General features: G+C 44.0%; 1 protein-coding gene and 1 long non-coding RNA gene across 2 annotated transcripts in view; both read right to left on the bottom strand.

Moving 5' to 3' along the window:
• LOC119350097 overlaps positions 1 to 17,965 on the bottom strand; it is a 25,996-nt gene extending 8,031 nt beyond the window's left edge. Inside the window, exon 1 of the mRNA XM_037618096.1 lies at positions 17,794 to 17,965. Within this exon, the coding sequence (XP_037473993.1) occupies positions 17,794 to 17,965 (172 nt within the window). The remainder of the gene's footprint in view (positions 1 to 17,793) is intronic.
• A 1,453-nt stretch (positions 17,966 to 19,418) lies between these two features.
• On the bottom strand, positions 19,419 to 20,198 carry LOC119318289. Its single transcript, XR_005154046.1, has 2 exons — positions 20,087 to 20,198; positions 19,419 to 19,681 (listed from the first exon to the last, which is right to left on the bottom strand). It is a non-coding gene; the product is annotated as an uncharacterized LOC119318289 (long non-coding RNA).
• Positions 20,199 to 20,207: the final 9 nt, after the last annotated feature.

Raw genomic sequence — 20,207 nt, 5'->3', positions numbered from 1 at the left:
GCCGGTTGTCATACTCATCGACATGCAAGTCGTGATTCCTATTACAAGAACATGATCTCATACATCACAACATATCATTCATCATTCATCACAACTTCTGGCCATATCACATCACATGACAATTGCTGCAAAAACAAGTTAGACGTCCTCTAATTGTTGTTGCATATTTTACGTGGCTGCAATTGGGTTCTAGCAAGAACGTTTTCTACCTACGAATAACCACAACGTGATTTTGTCAACTTCTATTTACCCTTCATAAGGACCCTTTTCATCTAATCCGCTCCAACTAAAGTAGGAGAGACAGACACCCACTAGCCACCTTATGCAACTAGTGCATGTCAGTCGGTGGAACCTGTCTCACGTAAGCGTACGTGTAAGGTCGGTTGGGCCGCTTCATCCCACAATACCGTTGAAGCAAGAAAAGACTAGTAGCGGCAAGCAAGTTGACAAGACCTACGCCCACAACAAAATTGTGTTCTACTCGTGCAATAGAGAACTACGCATAGACCTGGCTCATGATGCCACTGTTGGAGAACGTTGCAGAAAATAAAAAAATTCCTACGGTTTCACCAAGATCCATCTATGAGTTCATCTAAGCAACGATTGAACCCCCGGGACCCTTCCGGTACAATACCGGGTGACCCCAAAACTTTCCCGATGGCCGAAACAGCACTTCCTATATAGTTTTCTTTACCTCTGGACCATTCCGGAACTCCTCGTGATGTCCGGGATCTCATCCGGGACTCCGAACAACATTCGGTTTGCTGCATACTCATATTCATACAACCCTAGCGTCACCGAACCTTAAGTGTGTAGACCCTACGGGTTCGGGAGACATGCAGACATGACCGAGACAGCTCTCCGGTCAATAACCAACAGCGGGATCTGGATACCCATGTTGGCTCCCACATACTCCTCAATGATCTCATCGGATGAACCACGATGTCGAGGGTTCAAGCAACCCCGTATACTATTCCCTTTGTCAGACAGTATGTTACTTGCCCGAGACTCGATCGTCGGTATCCCAATACCTCGTTCAGTCTCGTTACCGGCAAGTCACTTTACTCGTACTGTAATGCATGATCCCGTGACCAGAAACTTGGTCACTTTGAGCTCATTATGATGATGCACTACCGAGTGGGCCCAGTGATACCTCTCCGTAACACCGAGTGACAAATCCCAGTCTTGATCCGTGTCAACCCAACAGACACTTTCGGAGATACCTGTAGTGCACCTTTATAGTCACCCAGTTACGTTGTGACGTTTGGTACACCCAAAGCACTCCTACGGTATCCAGGAGTTACACGATCTCATGGTCTAAGGAAGAGATACTTGACATTGGAAAAGCTCTAGCAAAACGAACTACACGATCTTGTGCTATGCTTAGGAATGGGTCTTGTCCATCACATCATTCTCCTAATGATGTGATCCCATTGTCAACGACATCTAATGTCCATAGTCAGGAAACCATGACTATCTGTTGACCAACGAGCTAGTCAACTAGAGGCTTACTAGGGACGTATTGTGGTCTATGTATTCACACGTGTATTACGATTTCCGGATAATACAATTATAGCATGAATAAAAGACAATTATCATGAACAAGGAAATATAATAATAATCACGGTCAAAAAAAATATAATAATAATCCTTTTATTATTGCCTCTAGGGCATATTTCTAACAGTCGGGCCACATGTACCGACAACAATAAGTCGTATGGTGACTTACTGACTTTTACACAATATATGTTGCATTTTGCATTTCGATTCAGAAGTGAGATTCCATCGGGAATCAATCATATATGTCTGAATCTAGTGATCCACATGGATATGTAATCACTACATCTATCAACTGCAGAGGTAGATGATTTTGTACTGCCAATGATATAAGTTATCGGAAAGAGATTCCACCTCTAGAGAATAGTTGGGTATCTGCGTGAACCCTTGTGCTACAATACTTGCTCTTTGTTTCACCACCTCGTTATTCTCAATTCTGTTTCCAGAAGAAAACTGGTGTAGGTGTTGCTTATGCATACCTTTCCATTTGTGAGCAAGATCATTTCTACCTAGATTATACCCTTTGTTTGAGTTCAGTCCGAGTGTTGTTCACACTTTGCCATGGCCATGGTCTTTGGATCTGAATCACTTGAAAGGTTTTTTCAATCTAGTTGAGAAATGTATGTCGACAATTGTAGACTTTCGGTTATATGTTTCTCCAGAATCTATATATCAATATATAGTTGATGGAAATATCGTTACCCATGGTGACTGCTCGCGATTTCCCAATGCGATTGAGTCGGGTATTCCAATGTCCCGGTCATTGTGTGCACTGTGACATGGGTTGGTGGAGGTTTCCCGTCCACTGGGTGTATGCTACCCATCAGGTGTTTGTCAACGTGAAGTTGACTTGCATTTACTGATTCACAGGCCTTGATATCCTTGCTTGCGAGAAGCTGAATCCTGATGTACTTCTGCCATACATCTCCCCCCGTTGCTTTCAATGGAAAGTGGAGTGGATTTTGTTGGTACCTCCACTCTTTCAGGCGTACTTTTGCAGGATTGTAGGATTGTGTGACACCTTTATAGTCCGTAAATGAATCTGGTAGGTTATTTGCAATGTGTTGCAAATCTTGTGAACGCATGGTTCAGCTCTTTGAGTACGTGGATTTGAGGCAGAAATGTGTTGAACATTCCACTAATTTCATGGCATTTGTATGGTACTTGAAATCTCCCCCTAATGCTTGGAAATGTTCCTCATTGAATCAGCATACTGGCCTTGAATAACTCCCCATGTGAGGGGCTTGAGGTATTGACGGCAATACAGTTATTCCTCACATAGATCCCAACTATATGTTGAGGGGCCAATGATGTATGTCGGGTGGTGATATCGGTATGCAACCGAATTACCGCAGATAGGAAATACTTGGTAGATTTCCACGTATCAAAGACAGAGGGGAATAATATTATGCAGTTTGGTCATGAGCGTGTAAAACTACATGACTCCAATGTAAAGTTGGTAGGTTGCAATTCCAAAATAAAGATAATGCAATGAGCTTAACTCTTTGGATATGATTCTACCAAACCATTTTAAGTCTAGACATTAGGACAAATTGCTAAACTTCAATCCAAAGGCCATAGAGAATGCCTTCAAGGAGAATTCTGCAATGTTATCCATTCGATTTGCTTGAAATCGATGTCAGATAATGAGCCAATGGTTTCGTGTGAATAAAGCACACACTTAAGACCATCATGTAGATATGTCTTTTAGAACCATGTAATACCTGAATAGTCTACTCAATGGCTGGGAAGAGCCACTTACCTCGACTTGATGCATTCAAGGAGTCTGAGTGGTTCATCATAGAATTTAAGGTGTGGAAGCCTTAAAATTAGCTTCCCTATGTCACTTGTAGTGCGCATAAAATCCAAATGTTATTAGAATTTAGCATCATAATAATCATAAACTATTGGAATTGCTGATAGTTTCTGTTTCAACCCAATGTCTCGATGACCAAGGCGAGTATGCTAAGTTTGTCATGTACAAGACACTCTGGAAAACTATCTCGTACACAACATGTGCTACGGGTTGAGTCGTATGTGTAGTACAATCCAGATGATACACAGAGAATGTGCTTTCCATATCCGGTGCATATGGTAAAGAGAAGTTATTCTAAAATTCGAATCTGAGCTCGAGCTCATCTGCATCTGCGCTCACAAAAAAAATCGGAATAAATACTAGCAAAATTCAAAAAAATTCAAAAAAATTCAAAAAAAATTGGGTGGTGGAAAATTTGATGCGTGAGGTACGCTCCAATTTTTAAAACATTTGGACTTCTGTGCAGCTCTCAGCATAAAAGACAAATCGAAGGTCTGTAAAAATGTGTACTGTTCATATACTGTTCTGGTCTGATTTTTCTTTTTTGCTGAGAGCTGCCCAGAAGTCCAAATGTTTTGAAAATTGGAGCGTACCTCATGCATCAAATTGTCTACCACCCAAATTTTTTTTGGAATTGTTTGAATTTTTCTGATTTTTTTACGAATTTTTTTTGACCGGGTGCAGATGCACCTAGGCACCGAAACGCCATTCTCGAAGTTATTTCTCTTTATTGTCATCATAAGTTTCGCTATGGAAACTATTTTGATGGATACCTCCATAGTTTAGTAGGGTACAAGTTAAACCTGGGAAGCAATGAAGCATCCCGACGTTACTCGAGTACCCACAGGGATAGTAAATATGACTCGAGTTGAGCCAACAAATACCTCATCGCGTCTAGCGATTTTAAAATATCTCCTTTCTCTCAATGAGAGTGGAAACATTGGACTTCCCTAAGTATAGAGTTTGTGGTGCATATGTCCACAAGGCACATATCATTTTTCATCCGATTAACTCCCGTAGAAATCTATATATGTTGGAAATATGCCCTAGAGGCAATAATAAATTAAGTTATTATTATATTTCCTTGTTCATGATAATAGTTTATTATCCATGCTATAATTGTATTGATAGGAAACTCAGATACATGTGTGGGTACATAGACAACACCATGTCCCTAGTAAGCCTCTAGTTGACTAGCTCGTTGATCAACAGATGGTTACGGTTTCCTGACCATGGACATTGGATGTCATTGATAACGGGGTCACATCATTAGCAGAATGATGTGATGGGCAAGACCCAATCCTAAGCCTAGGACAAAGATCGTGTAGTTCATATGCTAAAGCTTTTCTAATGTCAAGTATCTTTTCCTTAGACCATGAGATTGTGCAACTCCCGGATACCGTAGGAATGCTTTGGGTGTACCAAACGTCACAAGGTAACTGGGTGGCTATAAAGGTGCACTACAGGTATCTCCGAAAGTGTCTGTTGGGTTGGCACGAATCGAGACTCGGATTTGTCACTCCGTGTAAACGGAGAGGTATCTCTGGGCCCACTCGGTAGGACATCATCATAATGCGCACAATGTGACCAAGGGGTTGATCACGGGATGATTTGTTACGGAACGAGTAAAGAGACTTGCCGGTAACGAGATTGAACAAGGTATCAGGATACCGACGACCGAATCTCGGGCAAGTACAATACCGCTAGACAAAGGGAATTGTATACGGGATCGATTGAGTCCTTGACATCGTGGTTCATCCGATGAGATCATCGTGGAACATGTGGGAGCCAACATGGGTATCCAGATCCCGCTGTTGGTTATTGACCGGAGAACGTCTCGGTCATGTCTACATGTCTCCCGAACCCGTAGGGTCTACACACTTAAGGTTCGATGACGCTAGGGTTATAAAGGAAGTTTGTATGTGGTTACCGAATGTTGTTCGGAGTCTCAGATGAGATCCCGGATGTCACGAGGAGTTCCGGAATGGTCCGGAGGTAAAGATTTATATATGGAAAGTTGTTGTTTGGGTTCCGGAAAAAGTTCGGGTTTTTTCGGTATTGTACCGGGAAGCTTCCAGAAGGTTCCGGAGGATTCCGGAGGGGTTCGGAGGTCCGGAAATTGTTCCACCACGTCCAGTACAGTAGCATGGGCTGTAGGGGGCGCCCTAGCCTTAATGGGCCAGGGGCACCAGCCCCCCCAAGGCCCATGCGCATGGGAAGGGGAAAACCCTAAGGGGGAGGGCCTCCACTTGACTTGGGAGGCACTCCTCCCCCCCTTGGCCGCCGCCCCCTCCTCAGATTGGATCTGAGGGGGCCGCCCCCCCTCTCCCTTGCCCCTATATATATGTGGGGGGTGGGAGGGCAGCCGCACCACAAGTTCTTGCGCAGCCCTCCCCCTCTCCCAAGTACTCCTCCTCTCCCGCGGTGTTTGGCGAAGCCCTGCAGGATTGCCACGCTCCTCCATCACCACCACGCCGTTGTGCTGCTGCTGGATGGAGTCTTCCTCAACCTCTCCCTCTCTCCTTGCTGGATCAAGGCATGGGAGACGTCACCGGGCTGTACATGTGTTGAACGCGGAGGTGCCATCCGTTCGGCACTAGGATCTCCGGTGATTTGGATCACGACGAGTACGACTCCTTCAACCCCGTTCTCTTGAGCGCTTCCGCTTAGCGATCTACAAGGGTATGTAGATGCACTCTCCTTCCCCTCGTTGCTGGTTTCTCCTTAGATAGATCTTGGTGACATGTAGGAAAATTTTGAATTTCTGCTACGTTCCCCAACAGTGGCATCATGAGCTAGGTCTATTGCGTAGATTCTTTGCACGAGTAGAACACAAAGTAGTTGTGGGCATTGATTTTGTTCCATATGCTTACTGTTACTAGTCCAATCTTGTTTCAACGGTATTGTGGGATGAAGCGGCCCGGACCGACCTTACACGTACTCTTACGTGAGACAGGTTCCGCCGACTGACATGCACTTGGTGCATAAGGTGGCTAGCAGGTGCCAGTCTCTCCCACTTTAGTCGGAACGGATTCGATGAAAAGGGTCCTTATGAAGGGTAAATAGCAATTGGCATATCACGTTGTGGTTTTGCGTATGTAAGAAACGTTCTTGCTAGAAACCCATAGCAGCCACGTAAAACATGCAGACAACAATTGGAGGATGTCTAACTTGTTTTTGCAGGGTATGCTATGTGATGTGATATGGCCAAGAAGAATGTGATGAATGATATGTGATGTATGAGATTGATCATGTTCTTGTAATAGGATTCACGACTTGCATGTCGATGAGTATGACAACCGGCAGGAGCCATAGGAGTTGTCTTTATTTATTGTATGACCTGCGTGTCATTGAACAACGCCATGTAATTACTTTACTTTATTGCTAACCGGTAGCCATAGTAGTAGAAGTAATAAGTTGGCGAGACAACTTCATGGAGACACGATGATGGAGATCATGGTGTCATGCCGGTGACGATGATGATCATGGAGCCCCGAAGATGGAGATCAAAAGGAGCAATATGATATTGGCCATATCATGTCACTATTTGATTGCATGTGATGTTTATCATGTTTATGCATCTTATTTGCTTAGAACGACGGTAGTAAATAAGATGATCCCTCATTAAAATTTCAAGAAAGTGTTCCCCCTAACTGTGCACCGTTGCGAAAGTTCGTCGTTTCGAAGCACCACGTGATGATCGGGTGTGATAGATTCTTACGTTCACATACAACGGGTGTAAGCCAGATTTACACACGCGAAACACTTAGGTTAACTTGACGAGCCTAGCATGTACATACATGGCCTCGGAACACAAGAGACCGAAAGGTCGAGCATGAGTCATATAGTAGATACGACCAACATGAAGATGTTCACCGATGATGACTAGTCCGTCTCACGTGATGATCGGACACGGCCTAGTTGACTCGGATCATGTAATCACTTAGATGACTAGAGGGATGTCTATTTGTGTGGGAGTTCATAAGATGAACTTAATTATCCTGAACATAGTCAAAAGATCTTTGCAAATTATGTCGTAAGCTCGCGCTTTAGTTCCACTGTTTAGATATGTTCCTAGAGAAAATATAGTTGAAAGTTGACAGTAGCGATTATGCGGACAGAAGAAAGCTTATGTCCTTAATGCACTGCTTAGTGTGCTGAACCCCAAACGTCGTTTGTGGATGTTGCGAACAACGGACGTACACGTTTTGATAACTACGTGATAGTTCAGTTAAACGGTTTAAAGTTGAGGCACCAAAGACGTTTTCGAAACGTCGCGGAACATATGTGATGTTTCGAGGGCTGAAATTGGGATTTTAGGCTCGTGCCCATGTCAAGAGGTATAAGACCTCCGACGATTTTCTTAGCCTACAAACTAAGGGAGAAAAGCTCAATTGTTGAGCTTGTGCTCAGATTGTCTGAGTGCAACAATCACTTGAATCGAGTGGGAGTTGATCTTCCAGATGAGATAGTGATGTTTCTCCAAAGTCATTACCACCAAGCTGCTAGAGCTTCGTGATGAACTATAACATATCAGGGATAGATATGATGATCCTTGAGGTATTCGCGATGTTTGACATCGCGAAAGTAGAAATCAAGAAGGAGCATCAATTGTTGATGGTTGATGAAACCACTAGTTTCAAGAAGGGCAAGGGCAAGAAGGGATACTTCATGAAACGGCAAATCAGCTGCTGCTCTAGTGAAGAAACCCAAGGTTGAACCCAAACCCGAGACTAAGTGCGTCTGTAATAAGGGGAACAACCACTGGAGCAGAATTACCCTAGATACTTGGTAGATGAGAAGGCTGGCAAGGTCGATAGAAGTATATTGGATATGCATTATGTTAATGTGTACTTTACTAGTACTCCTAGTAGCACCAGGGTATTAAGATACCGGTTCGGTTGCTAAAGTGTTAATAACTCGAAATAAAAGAGCTACGGAATAAACGGAGACTAGCTAAAGGTGAGCTGACGATATGTGTTGGAAGTGTTTCCAAGTTTGATGTGATCAAACATCGCGCGCTCCCTCTACCATCAAGATTAGTATTAAACCTGAATAATTGTCATTTGGTGTTTGCGTTGAGCATAGACATGATTGGATTATGTCTATCGCAATACGGTTATTCATTTAAGGAGAATAATGATTACTCTATTTATTTTAATAATACCTTTAATGGTCTTGCACTTAAAGGAGCGGTTTATTGAATCTCAATCGTAGTGATACACATTTTCATGCCAAAAGATATAAGATAGTAATGATAGTACCACTTACATGTGGCACTGCCATGTAAGTCATATTGGTATAAATCGCATGAAGAAGCTCCATGTTGATGGATCTTTGGACTCACTCGTTTTTGAAAAGTTTGAGACATGCGAGCCATGTCTATTGGTGTATACGGATGAAGGAACTCCATGCAGATGGATCATTTGGATTCACTTGATTTTGAATCACTTGAGATATGCAAATCATACCACATGGGCAAGATGACTGAAAGCCTCGTTTTCAGTAAAATGGAACAAGAAAGCAACTTGTAGGAAGTAACACATTTTGATGTGTGCAGTCCAATGAGTGCTGAGGCATGTAGTGAATATCGTTATGTTCTTACTTCACAGATGATTCGAGTAGATGTTGAGTATATTTACTTGATGAAACACAAGTCTGAATTATTGAATAGTTCAAGTAATTTCAGAGTGAAGTTGAAGATCATTGTGACAAGAGGATAAAATGTCTATGATATGATCATAGAGATGAGTATCTGAGTTACGAGCTTTGGCACGCAATTAAGACATTGTGGATATTGTTTCACAATTAATACCGCCTGGAACACCATAGTGTGATGGTGTGTCCGAACATCATAGTTGCACCCTATTGGATATGGTGCGTACCATGACGTCTCTCATCGAATTACCACTATCGTTCATGGGTTAGGCATTAGAGACAACCGCACTCACTTTAATAGGGCACCACGTAATTCTGTTGAGACGACACGGTTTGAATTATGGTTTGGAGAAACCTAAGTTGTCGTTTCGTAAAGGTTTGGGGCTGCGACGCTTATGTGAAAAAGTTTCAGGTTGATAAGCTCGAACCCAAAGCGGATAAAATGCATCTTCATAGGACACCCAAAAACAGTTGGGTATACCTCCTATCTCAGATCCGGAAGCAAAAGTAATTGTTTCTAGAAACGGGTCCTTTCTCGAGGAAAAGTTTCTCTCAAAAGAATGAGTGGGAAGATGGTGGAGACTTGATAAGGTTATTGAACCATCACTTCAACTAGTGTGTAGCAGGGCACAAGAAGTTGTTCCTGTGGCACCTACACCAATTGAAGTAGAAGCTTATGATAGTGATCATGAAACTTCGGATCAAGTCACTACCAAACCTCGTAGGTCGACAAGGATGCGTACTGCTTCAGAGTGGTACAGTAATCCTGTCTTGAAGGTCATGTTGCTAGACAACAATGAACCTACGAGCTATGGAGAAGCGATGGTGGGCCCATATTCCGACAAATGGTTAGAATCCATGAAATCCGAGATAGGATCCATGTATCAGAACAAAGCATGTACTTTGGTGGACTTGCCCGATGATCGGCAAGCCATTGAGATAATGGATCTTTAAGAAGAAGACGGACGTGGACGGTAATGTCACCGTCTATGAAGCTCGACTTGTGGTGAAGAGTTTTTCACAAGTTCAAGGAGTTGACTACGATGAGATTTTCTCATCCGTAGCGATGCTTAAGTCCGTCGGAATCATGTTAGCATTAGCTGCATTTATGAAATCTGGCAGATGGATGTCAAAACGAGTTTCCTTACCAGTCTTCGTAAGGAAAGGTTGTATGCGATACAATCAGAAAGGTTTTGTCGATCCTAAGGATGCTAAAAGGTATGCAAAGCTCCAGCAATCCTTCTAAGGACTGGAGTAAGCATCTCGGAGTTGGAATGTACACTTTAATGAGATGATCAAAGATTTTGGGTGTGTACAAAGTTTATGCGAAACTTGTATTTCCAAAGAAGTGAGTGGGAGCACTATAGAATTTCTGATGAGTATATGTTATTGACATATTGTTGATCAGAAATGATGTAGAATTTCTGGAATGCATATAGGGTTATTTGAAAAGTATTTTTCAAGTGAAAACCTAGATTAAGCTACTTGAACATTGAGCATCAAGATCTATGAGGATAGATCAAAACGCTTAATGATACTTTCAAATGAGCACGTACCTTGACATGATCTTGAAAGTGTTCAAGATGGATCAGTCAAAGAAGGAGTTCTTGCCTGAGTCGTAAGGTACGAAGTTAAGAGTTAAAGCTCGACCACGGCAGAAAAGAGAGAAAGGACGAAGGTCGTCCCCTATGCTTTAGACGTAGGCTCTATAGTATGCTATGCTAAGTACCGCACCTGATGTGTGCCTTGCCACATGTCTGGCAAGAGGGTACAAAGGTGATCAAGGAGTGGATCACCAGATAGCGGTCAAAATTATCCTTAGAGGAATAAGGATTTGTTTCTCGATTATGGAGGTGATAAAGAGTTTGGCGTAAAGGGTTACGACGATGCAAGCTTTAACACCTATCCGAATGACTCTGAGTAGCAAACCGGATATGTATAGTGGAGCAACCATTTGGAAAAGCTCCAAGTGGAGCGTGGAAGCAGCATTTACAATATGACCTAGAGATTTGCGAAGTACATACGGATCTGAATGTTGCAGATCCGTTGACTAAAACCTCTCTCACAAGCAAAACATGACCAACCCCAGAACCATTGAGTCTTAATCACATGATGATGTGAACTAGTTTAGTGACACTAGTAAACTCTTTGGATGTTGGTCACATGGCGATGTGACCTGTGAGTGTTAATCACATGGCGATGTGAACTAGATTATTGACTCTAGTGCAAGTGGGAGACTGTTGGAAATATGCCCTAGAGGCAATAATAAATTAAGTTATTATTATATTTCCTTGTTCATGATAATCGTTTATTATCCATGCTATAATTGTATTGATAGGAAACTCAGATACATGTGTGGGTACATAGACAACACCATGTCCCTAGTAAGCCTCTAGTTGACTAGCTCGTTGATCAACAGATGGTTATGGTTTCCTGACCATGGACATTGGATGTCATTGATAACAGGATCACATCATTAGCAAAATGATGTGATGGGCAAGACCCAATCCTAAGCCTAGCACAAAGATCGTGTAGTTCATATGCTAAAGCTTTTCTAATGTCAAGTATCTTTTCCTTAGACCATGAGATTGTGCAACTCCCGGATACCGTAGGAATGCTTTGGGTGTACCAAACGTCACAAGGTAACTGGGTGGCTATAAAGGTGCACTACAGGTATCTCCGGAAGTGTCTGTTGGGTTGGCACGAATCGAGACTGGGATTTGTCACTCCGTGTAAACGGAGAGGTATCACTGGGCCCACTTGGTAGGACATCATCATAATGTGCACAATGTGACCAAGGGGTTGATCACGGGATGATGTGTTACGGAACGAGTAAAGAGACTTGCCGGTAACGAGATTGAACAAGGTATCAGGATACCGACGATCGAATCTCGGGCAAGTACAATACCGCTAGACAAAGGGAATTGTATACGGGATCGATTGAGTCCTTGACATCGTGGTTCATCCGATGAGATCATCGTGGAACATGTGGGAGCCAACATGGGTATCCAGATCCCGCTGTTGGTTATTGACCGGAGAACGTCTCGGTCATGTCTACATGTCTCCCGAACCCGTAGGGTCTACACACTTAAGGTTCGATGACGCTAGGGTTATAAAGGAAGTTTGTATGTGGTTACCGAATGTTATTCAAAGTCCCGGATGAGATCCCGGACGTCACGGGGAGTTCCGGAATGGTCCGGAGGTAAAGATTTATATATGGAAAGTTGTTGTTCGGGTTCCAGAAAAAGTTCGGGTTTTTTCGGTATTGTACCGGGAAGCTTCCAGAAGGTTCCGGAGGATTCCGGAGGGGACCGGAGGTCCGAAAATTGTTCCACCACGTCCAATACAGTAGCATGGGCTGTAGGGGGGCGCCCTAGCCTTAATGGGCCAGGGGCACCAGCCCCCCCCCCAAGGCCCATGCGCATGGGAAGGGGAAAACCCTAAGGGGGAGGGCCTCCACTTGACTTGGGAGGCACTCCTCCCCCCCTTGGCCGCCGCCCCCTCCTCAGATTGGATTTGAGGGGGCCGGCCCCCCTCTCCCTTGCCCCTACATATATGTGGAGGGTGGGAGGGCAGCCGCACCACAAGTTCTGGCGCAGCCCTCCCCCTCTCCCAAGTACTCCTCCTCTCCCGCGGTGTTTGGCGAAGCACTGCAGGATTGCCACGCTCCTCCATCACCACCACGCCGGTGTGCTGCTGCTGGATGGAGTCTTCCTCAACCTCTCCCTCTCTCCTTGCTGGATCAAGGCATGGTCGACGTCACCGGGCTGTATGTGTGTTGAACGCGGAGGTGTCGTCCGTTTGGCACTAGGATCTCCGGTGATTTGGATCACGATGAGTACGACTCCTTCAACCCCGTTCTCTTGAGCGCTTCCGCTTAGCGATCTACAAGGGTATGTAGATGCACTCTCCTTCCCCTCGTTGCTGGTTTCTCCTTAGATAGATCTTGGTGACACGTAGGAAAATTTTGAATTTCTGCTACGTTCCCCAACAGTGGCATCATGAGCTAGGTCTATTGCGTAGATTCTTTACACGACTAGAACACAAAGTTGTTGTGGGCGTTGATTTTGTTCAATATGACCGTTACTAGTCCAATCTTGTTTCGACGGTATTGTGGGATGAAGTGGCCCGGACCGACCTTACACGTACTCTTACGTGAGACAGGTTCCACCGACTGACATGCACTTGGTGCATAAGGTGGCTAGCGGGTGCCAGTCTCTCCCACTTTAGTCGGAACGGATTCGATGAAAAGGGTCCTTATGAAGGGTAAATAGCAATTGGCATATCATGTTGTGGTTTTGCGTAGGTAAGAAACGTTCTTGCTAGAAACCCATAGCAGCCACGTAAAACATGCAAACAACAATTAGAGGACGTCTAACTTGTTTTTGCAGGGTATGCTATGTGATGTGATATGGCCAAGAAGAATGTGATGAATGATATGTGATGTATGAGATTGATCATGTTCTTGTAATAGGATTCACGACTTGCATGTCGATGAGTATGACAACCGGCAGGAGCTATAGGAGTTGTCTTTATTTATTGTATGACATGTGTGTCATTGAACAATGCCATGTAATTACTTTACTTTATTGCTAACCGGTAGCCATAGTAGTAGAAGTAATAAGTTGGCGAGACAACTTCATGGAGACACGATGATGGAGATCATGGTGTCATGCCGGTGACGATGATGATCATGGAGCCCCAAAGATGGAGATCAAAAGGAGCAATATGATATTGGCCATATCATGTCACTATTTGATTGCATGTGATGTTTATCATGTTTATGCATCTTATTTGCTTAGAACGACGGTAGTAAATAAGATGATCCCTCATTAAAATTTCAAGAAAGTGTTCCCCCTAACTGTGCACCGTTGCGAAAGTTCGTCGTTTCGAAGCACCACGTGATGATCGGGTGTGATAGATTCTTACGTTCACATACAACGGGTGTAAGCCAGATTTACACACGCGAAACACTTAGGTTAACTTGACAAGCCTAGCATGTACAGAGATGGCCTCGGAACACAAGAGACCGAAAGGTCGAGCATGAGTCGTATAGTAGATACGACCGACATGAAGATGTTCACCGATGATGACTAGTCCATCTCACGTGATGATCGGACACGGCCTAGTTGACTCGGATCATGTAATCACTTAGATGACTAGAGGGATGTCTATTTGTGTGGGAGTTCATAAGATGAACTTAATTATCCTGAACATAGTCAAAAGATCTTTGCAAATTATGTCGTAAGCTCGCGCTTTAGTTCCACTGTTTAGATATGTTCCTAGAGAAAATATAGTTGAAAGTTGACAGTAGCGATTATGCGGACAGAAGAAAACTTATGTCCTTTTTGCACCGCTCAGTGTCCTGAACCCCAAATGTCGTTTGTGGATGTTGCGAACATCGGACGTACACGTTTTGATAACTACGTGATAGTTTAGTTAAACGGTTTAAAGTTGAGGCACCAAAGACGTTTTCGAAGCGTCGCGGAACATATGTGATGTTTCGAGGGCTGAAATTGAGATTTCAGGCTCGTGCCCACGTCAAGAGGTATAAGACCTCCGACGATTTTCTTAGCCTACAAACTAAGGGAGAAAAGCTCAATTGTTGAGTTTGTGCTCAGATTGTCTGAGTGCAACAATCACTTGAATCGAGTGGGAGTTGATCTTCCAGATGAGATAGTGATGTTTCTCCAAAGTCATTACCACCAAGCTGCTAGAGCTTTGTGATGAACTATAACATATCAGGGATAGATATGATGATCCTTGAGGTATTCGCGATGTTTGACACCGCGAAAGTAGAATAATATTATGCAGTTTGGTCATGAGCGTGTAAAACTACATGACTCCAACGTAAAGTTGGTAGGTTGCAATTCCAAAATAAAGATAATGCAATGAGCTTAACTCTTTGGATATGATTCTACCAAACCATTTTAAGTCTAGACATTAGGACAAATTGCTAAACTTCAATCCAAAGGCCATAGAGAATGCCTTCAAGAAGAATTCTGCAATGTTATCCATTCGATTTGCTTGAAATCGATGTCAGATAATGAGCCAATGGTTTCGTGTGAATAAAGCACACACTTAAGACCATCATGTAGATATGTCTTTTAGAACCATGTAATACCTGAATAGTATACTCAATGGCTGGGAAGAGCCACTTACCTCGACTTGATGCTTTCAAGGAGTCTGAGTGGTTCATCATAGAATTTAAGGTGTGCAAGCCTTAAAATTAGCTTTCCTATGTCACTTGTAGTGCGCATAAAATCCAAATGTTATTAGAATTTAGCATCATAATAATCATAAACTATTGGAATTGCTGATAGTTTCTGTTTCAACCCAATGTCTCGATGACCAAGGCGAGTATGCTAAGTTTGTCATGTACAAGACACTCTGGAAAATTATCTCGTACACAACATGTGCTACGGGTTGAGTCGTATGTGTAGTACAATCCAGATGATACACAGAGAATGTGCTTGCCATATCCGGTGCATATGGTAAAGAGAAGTTATTCGAAAATTCGAATCTGAGCCCGAGCTCATCTGCACCTGCGCTCACAAAAAAAATCGGAATAAATACTAGAAAAATTCAAAAAAAAATTGGGTGGTGGACAATTTGATGCGTGAGGTACGCTCCAATTTTTAAAACATTTGGACTTCTGTGCAGCTCTCAGCAAAAAGGACAAATCGAAGGTCTGTAAAAATGTGTACTGTTCATATACTGTTCTGGTCTGATTTGTCTTTTTTGCTGAGAGCTGCACAGAAGTTCAAATGTTTTGAAAATTGGAGCGTACCTCGCGCATCAAATTGTCTACCACCCAATTTTTTTTGGAATTGTTTGAATTTTTCTGATTTTTTTACGAATTTTTTTTTAACCGGGTGCAGATGCACCCGGGCACCGAAACGCCATTCTCGAAGTTATTTCTCTTTATTGTCATCATAAGTTTCGCTATGGAAACTATTTTGATGGATACCTCCATAGTTTAGTAGGGTACAAGTTAAACCTGGGAAGCAACGAAGCATCCCAACGTTACTCGTGTACCCACAGGGATAGTAAATATGGCTCGAGTTGAGCCAACAAATATCTCATCGCGTCTAGCGGTTTTAAAATATCTCCTTTCTCTCAATGAGAGTGGAAACATTGGACTTCCCTAAGTATAGAGTTTGTGGTGCATATGTCCACAAGGCACATATCATTTTTCATCTGATTAACTCCCGTACAAATCTATATATAGACATGAAGATTCTCAAGAAAATCACTGTCGGATATATAGAATACATACAAATGAATTTGTATGAAAATGTTGATACAATATATTGTGATATACAATATATGATGACAATAATAATCATGTTCTTATTAGAACATCATAAATGGACAGAAATAAATAGATCACTAAGGAGACTAAGGGACTAAATGTATAGTCTCCAAACATGTCGGTTGATGCATATTCAACCATCATGCTCTCCATGCTCATAGAGTCTCGTGATAGCTTGATGGTGTCAGGTTGAGGGTTTGAAGTGAGTTTCAAACCATTACCCTTGAGGTCCTTTGCGTCCCGATGGCGTGGTTTGGATTGCACGCACTATCCCATGGGATGCAAGACTGATCTTGATGTCCATGACCCGCTTAAGTGTGTTGTGGCCATTGAGGGCAAGTGCCTCACATTGTTAGCCATCGATTACTTATAGGGGCAAGCCAGAGATAATTAATTTACAAGAAGTAAATTAAAAGGCATCATGGTTTTGTAATAAGAATGTAAAAATTCGACTCAAGTGTATAATTTGAAAATGCTCAACCTCAATTGTGGGAACATAACACATTGAAGATCATTCAGATCTCACAGTAATAGAGATAGTCTGCACATGGGCAGTAGATCCAACTCATTACCTTGTGTTTTTCTAATATAATGAGGGAGATGTTATTGTCAAAAATTTACAAGTTTGTTGTGCGGGAGAAATCAATCTCGACCGCTATGGCATGTTCATGAAGAATGGCAATGTGGTAAACACAAAGAACATATCATCTCCGGTGAAAAACTGGTCATTTATTTATATTATAGATTGTGTAATATAAATACAAATTAATGTTGCAAAATTAATAGATTTCAAGAAAGGTCTCGAAATCATTAATGCGAATCTCAAAATGCTAAGGATGACACCTTGAATTTTGCATATATATTTGCAAGAAATTGAAAATCTTAATTGCAAATAGACGTATTAATCTCGACATGTGGTTAACATAAAAATAGATACATCATAGAAATATTCCGGAATACCACGTACTCAACGGAGAAACAGTACTGCAATGGTACTGAATTTAACTTTGCAAGACATTAAAATCTCGATTGCAAATAGATGTAATTTATCTCAACACTTGACAAATGTGGAAATATAACAGACTAAAAACAGGGATAAAATCACTGTTAAAAGTTGTTGTTAGAACTAATTTTTTGAAAAGAAAAGAGTAAACTAGTAAAGCAAATACTAGTACAGGAGTGTTGATGACTCAACTAGTAAAGCAATTAAGCAAACACTTGTACGGGGGTGCTAATGTCTCAACCGCATGCAGGTAAGCGACGTAGTAGTACACGTATGTGCGGCAGTCCACGACCTGGTCAATCGAGTACAGATAAGGAGAGAGACATTCCCAATTACTCAATCCCCATCCTCACCAGACTAACAGGCAGAGACTGACTTCCATGGCCGACCGGTGCCACCTCCAGCCACGCTGCCACGGCGTTCATTGGCGACGGGTGGAGGGACCAAGTGCTCCATCGTCTTCCTCAGGAGTGCAACCACCAATGAGGTCGTGGCTGGAAGCCACGCCGGTGGAGACGCCGTTTACGGCACCGTTCGTGAGGCCGAGCGCCGCGGGGCTCCATGTGCCGGAGCGGCCGCTCGACGGCGAGCTCGCCAACGGGACGCCAAGGGCCATGAGACGGCGGCGAGCGCCCGAGTGCGGCGAAGGCTGAGGAGTTGCAGGCGCCGGGGTCAGCAGGCGTGGCGCGACGCGACGGCGTCGGTGTTGACGCCCGCGGCACTACTGGAGCAGCTCAGAAGGGGCTCGTAGGGCGAGAGCCGTGTCGTGCCTCCGCGTTGGAGGCCGCGGTCGTGCCTCAACCATGCTCCGCGTTGGGAGTCACCTCCTCTGCCGGGGGTGTTGCGCCGGAGGGCGCTGCCTCCCTGCAGAGCTGAGGTCGTGCCATGGCCACCACTTCGCGGGCTGCGCGCCTCTCTGTGAGCGGGCGCAACCGTTGCCGTGGTCCCCTGCGCTCGTAGGGGCAAGGCCGAGGCCAGGCGCGGGGTGTACCGGGAGGAACGGCCGCACCTTTTGCTCGTCGCGCGTGCGTCGGATGGCGCAGCCGAGGGCCCGACCACCGCAGTGCTTTGCGACGAGGCTGAACTCCACGCCGTCAGTCTCGTGGGCGGGGCGCGCGAGGGCGGCCACGGCGATGGACGGAGCGCGGGAGCGCGGCCACGGGCGGGGCGCAGGTGGCCACGCGGGCGGTCGCGGCCTGGCGCTGCCGGCTGTATGGCGCGGTTGCGTCGTACGCCAGTGCCAGGGGCCGATGATACGACACAGTTGCTGATGCTAATGCTTTCTACAGTGGAAAAACACGGTGAAGAACCTTTTTTTCTTCTCATGTGGTGCCTTTTTGCATCAGTCTGTTGATTGATCTTCTGGCCTTGGTGATCTTTGAATCAATGGATGCCAACGCCCACTTATTCTGTTGTCGATTCAGGAATAGAGTCGACGGCGGCTGGGTATACGCCCTGTTTCTTCTGATTTTGGCCGAACACCTATGATTTTCTTTCTTCGATTTGCTCTTTCTGTATGCACTTGATGAAGTAACTCACGTGAGTGCATAGCGTAAACCAAGAAGAGAAAACAATCAAATCAATTGTTAGATCATTGATGTTAATCATAAAAGATAAGAAATTTGCTTTCTCCTGATCGATCTCTTGAACGGCGGTGCATCTCTGCAGTGGGCGGCTGATTTCTCCAGCGATCTGGCCATGATCGGCAATCTTCGGAAGGAAGCCCAGCAGTGGGGGTTTCGCTGGAAGCGGTTCCATGCGCCATCCCTTCTGCGCTGGATACTCTTCTCACCGCCGCTGGCCGCAAAGGGCCTGTGCGTGAACGGGCCCCTATTCACTTGATGATGGGATTACATATATAGCCCCTGAAGGGATACGACCGAAGGGATGTGAGGCAACCACCTCGGTTAGAAAAAGCAAGGATTATTTTATTGGTGACGGCTCTCTTTGCACTGGAGGTTATCCACCGCACTTCATTTGCTTGGCGACTTCTTTTCCCTCTTCACTTCATCTATTGAACTGTAGCTTGCTTTTCCATAGAGAAAGAATTGCCATATACTACAACCCTCTGTAAAAAAATATATACTGCAGTTCTATATAGAGAAATTGTCAGATACAGTACTACTGTGCTGTAGTATCTGATATTAGGGAAACATGCAATGGTAATACTCCCATCGGACACTCCGCTGTACTTTCTAACAAAGGAAACCAGTCTTTGCGCAAATGAAGAAACTCCTGAGCCGTTCCAAGTCTTCAACTGACTCCCCTGCAACACCCAAATAGTCACCTGGCTTTCGTGCTCTGAGACGTCTTCAAGGACTTCATAGCTTCCCTAAATATTATTGGAAGGAGAAGTATCAGATACTATTTGGAATGGCATAGTTATGTCTGGCACTTGTAATTCTGTAGGCACCATTGCACGACAGTATATGCATGCCTCTTCCTAAATATCAGCAAAGTACTACTCAAGGGCAGATTACAGAGTTACTACTATACGTCAGGGTAGGTTGGTGCATTGGCATTGATAACAGTACAAAGTGGCACTCCGAAATCCTAACAAACACAAAATAGAACGGAGTCAAGTTCTCGACAGTCTCATGACAAGGGCGCATGCATGTACTTGCAGCATAGGTAACTAATACTGTGCTTGAGATGTGCTGAAACACGGCCAGCCAGCTACCAATGCAAGGTCATCGCCAAAAGGCATTAGTGTAACCAAAGAGGCAGATGGGTTTACCGTAATGCATCCTCGATGTCAGTGTCCACTGGGTCCAATTTGAGTCCATCCAAGAACCGTTCACTTGCACCCTCGTAGTCCTGACGATAAACACAAAAAGTGAACGATCATAAACAATTTG

This window comes from Triticum dicoccoides, chromosome 1B (genome assembly GCF_002162155.2).
Source record: "Triticum dicoccoides isolate Atlit2015 ecotype Zavitan chromosome 1B, WEW_v2.0, whole genome shotgun sequence".
In the NCBI taxonomy this organism is placed as follows: Eukaryota; Viridiplantae; Streptophyta; class Magnoliopsida; order Poales; family Poaceae; genus Triticum; species Triticum dicoccoides.
The sequence above is the reverse complement of the archived record's forward strand: the minus strand, read 5'-3'. Positions and strand labels throughout refer to the sequence as shown.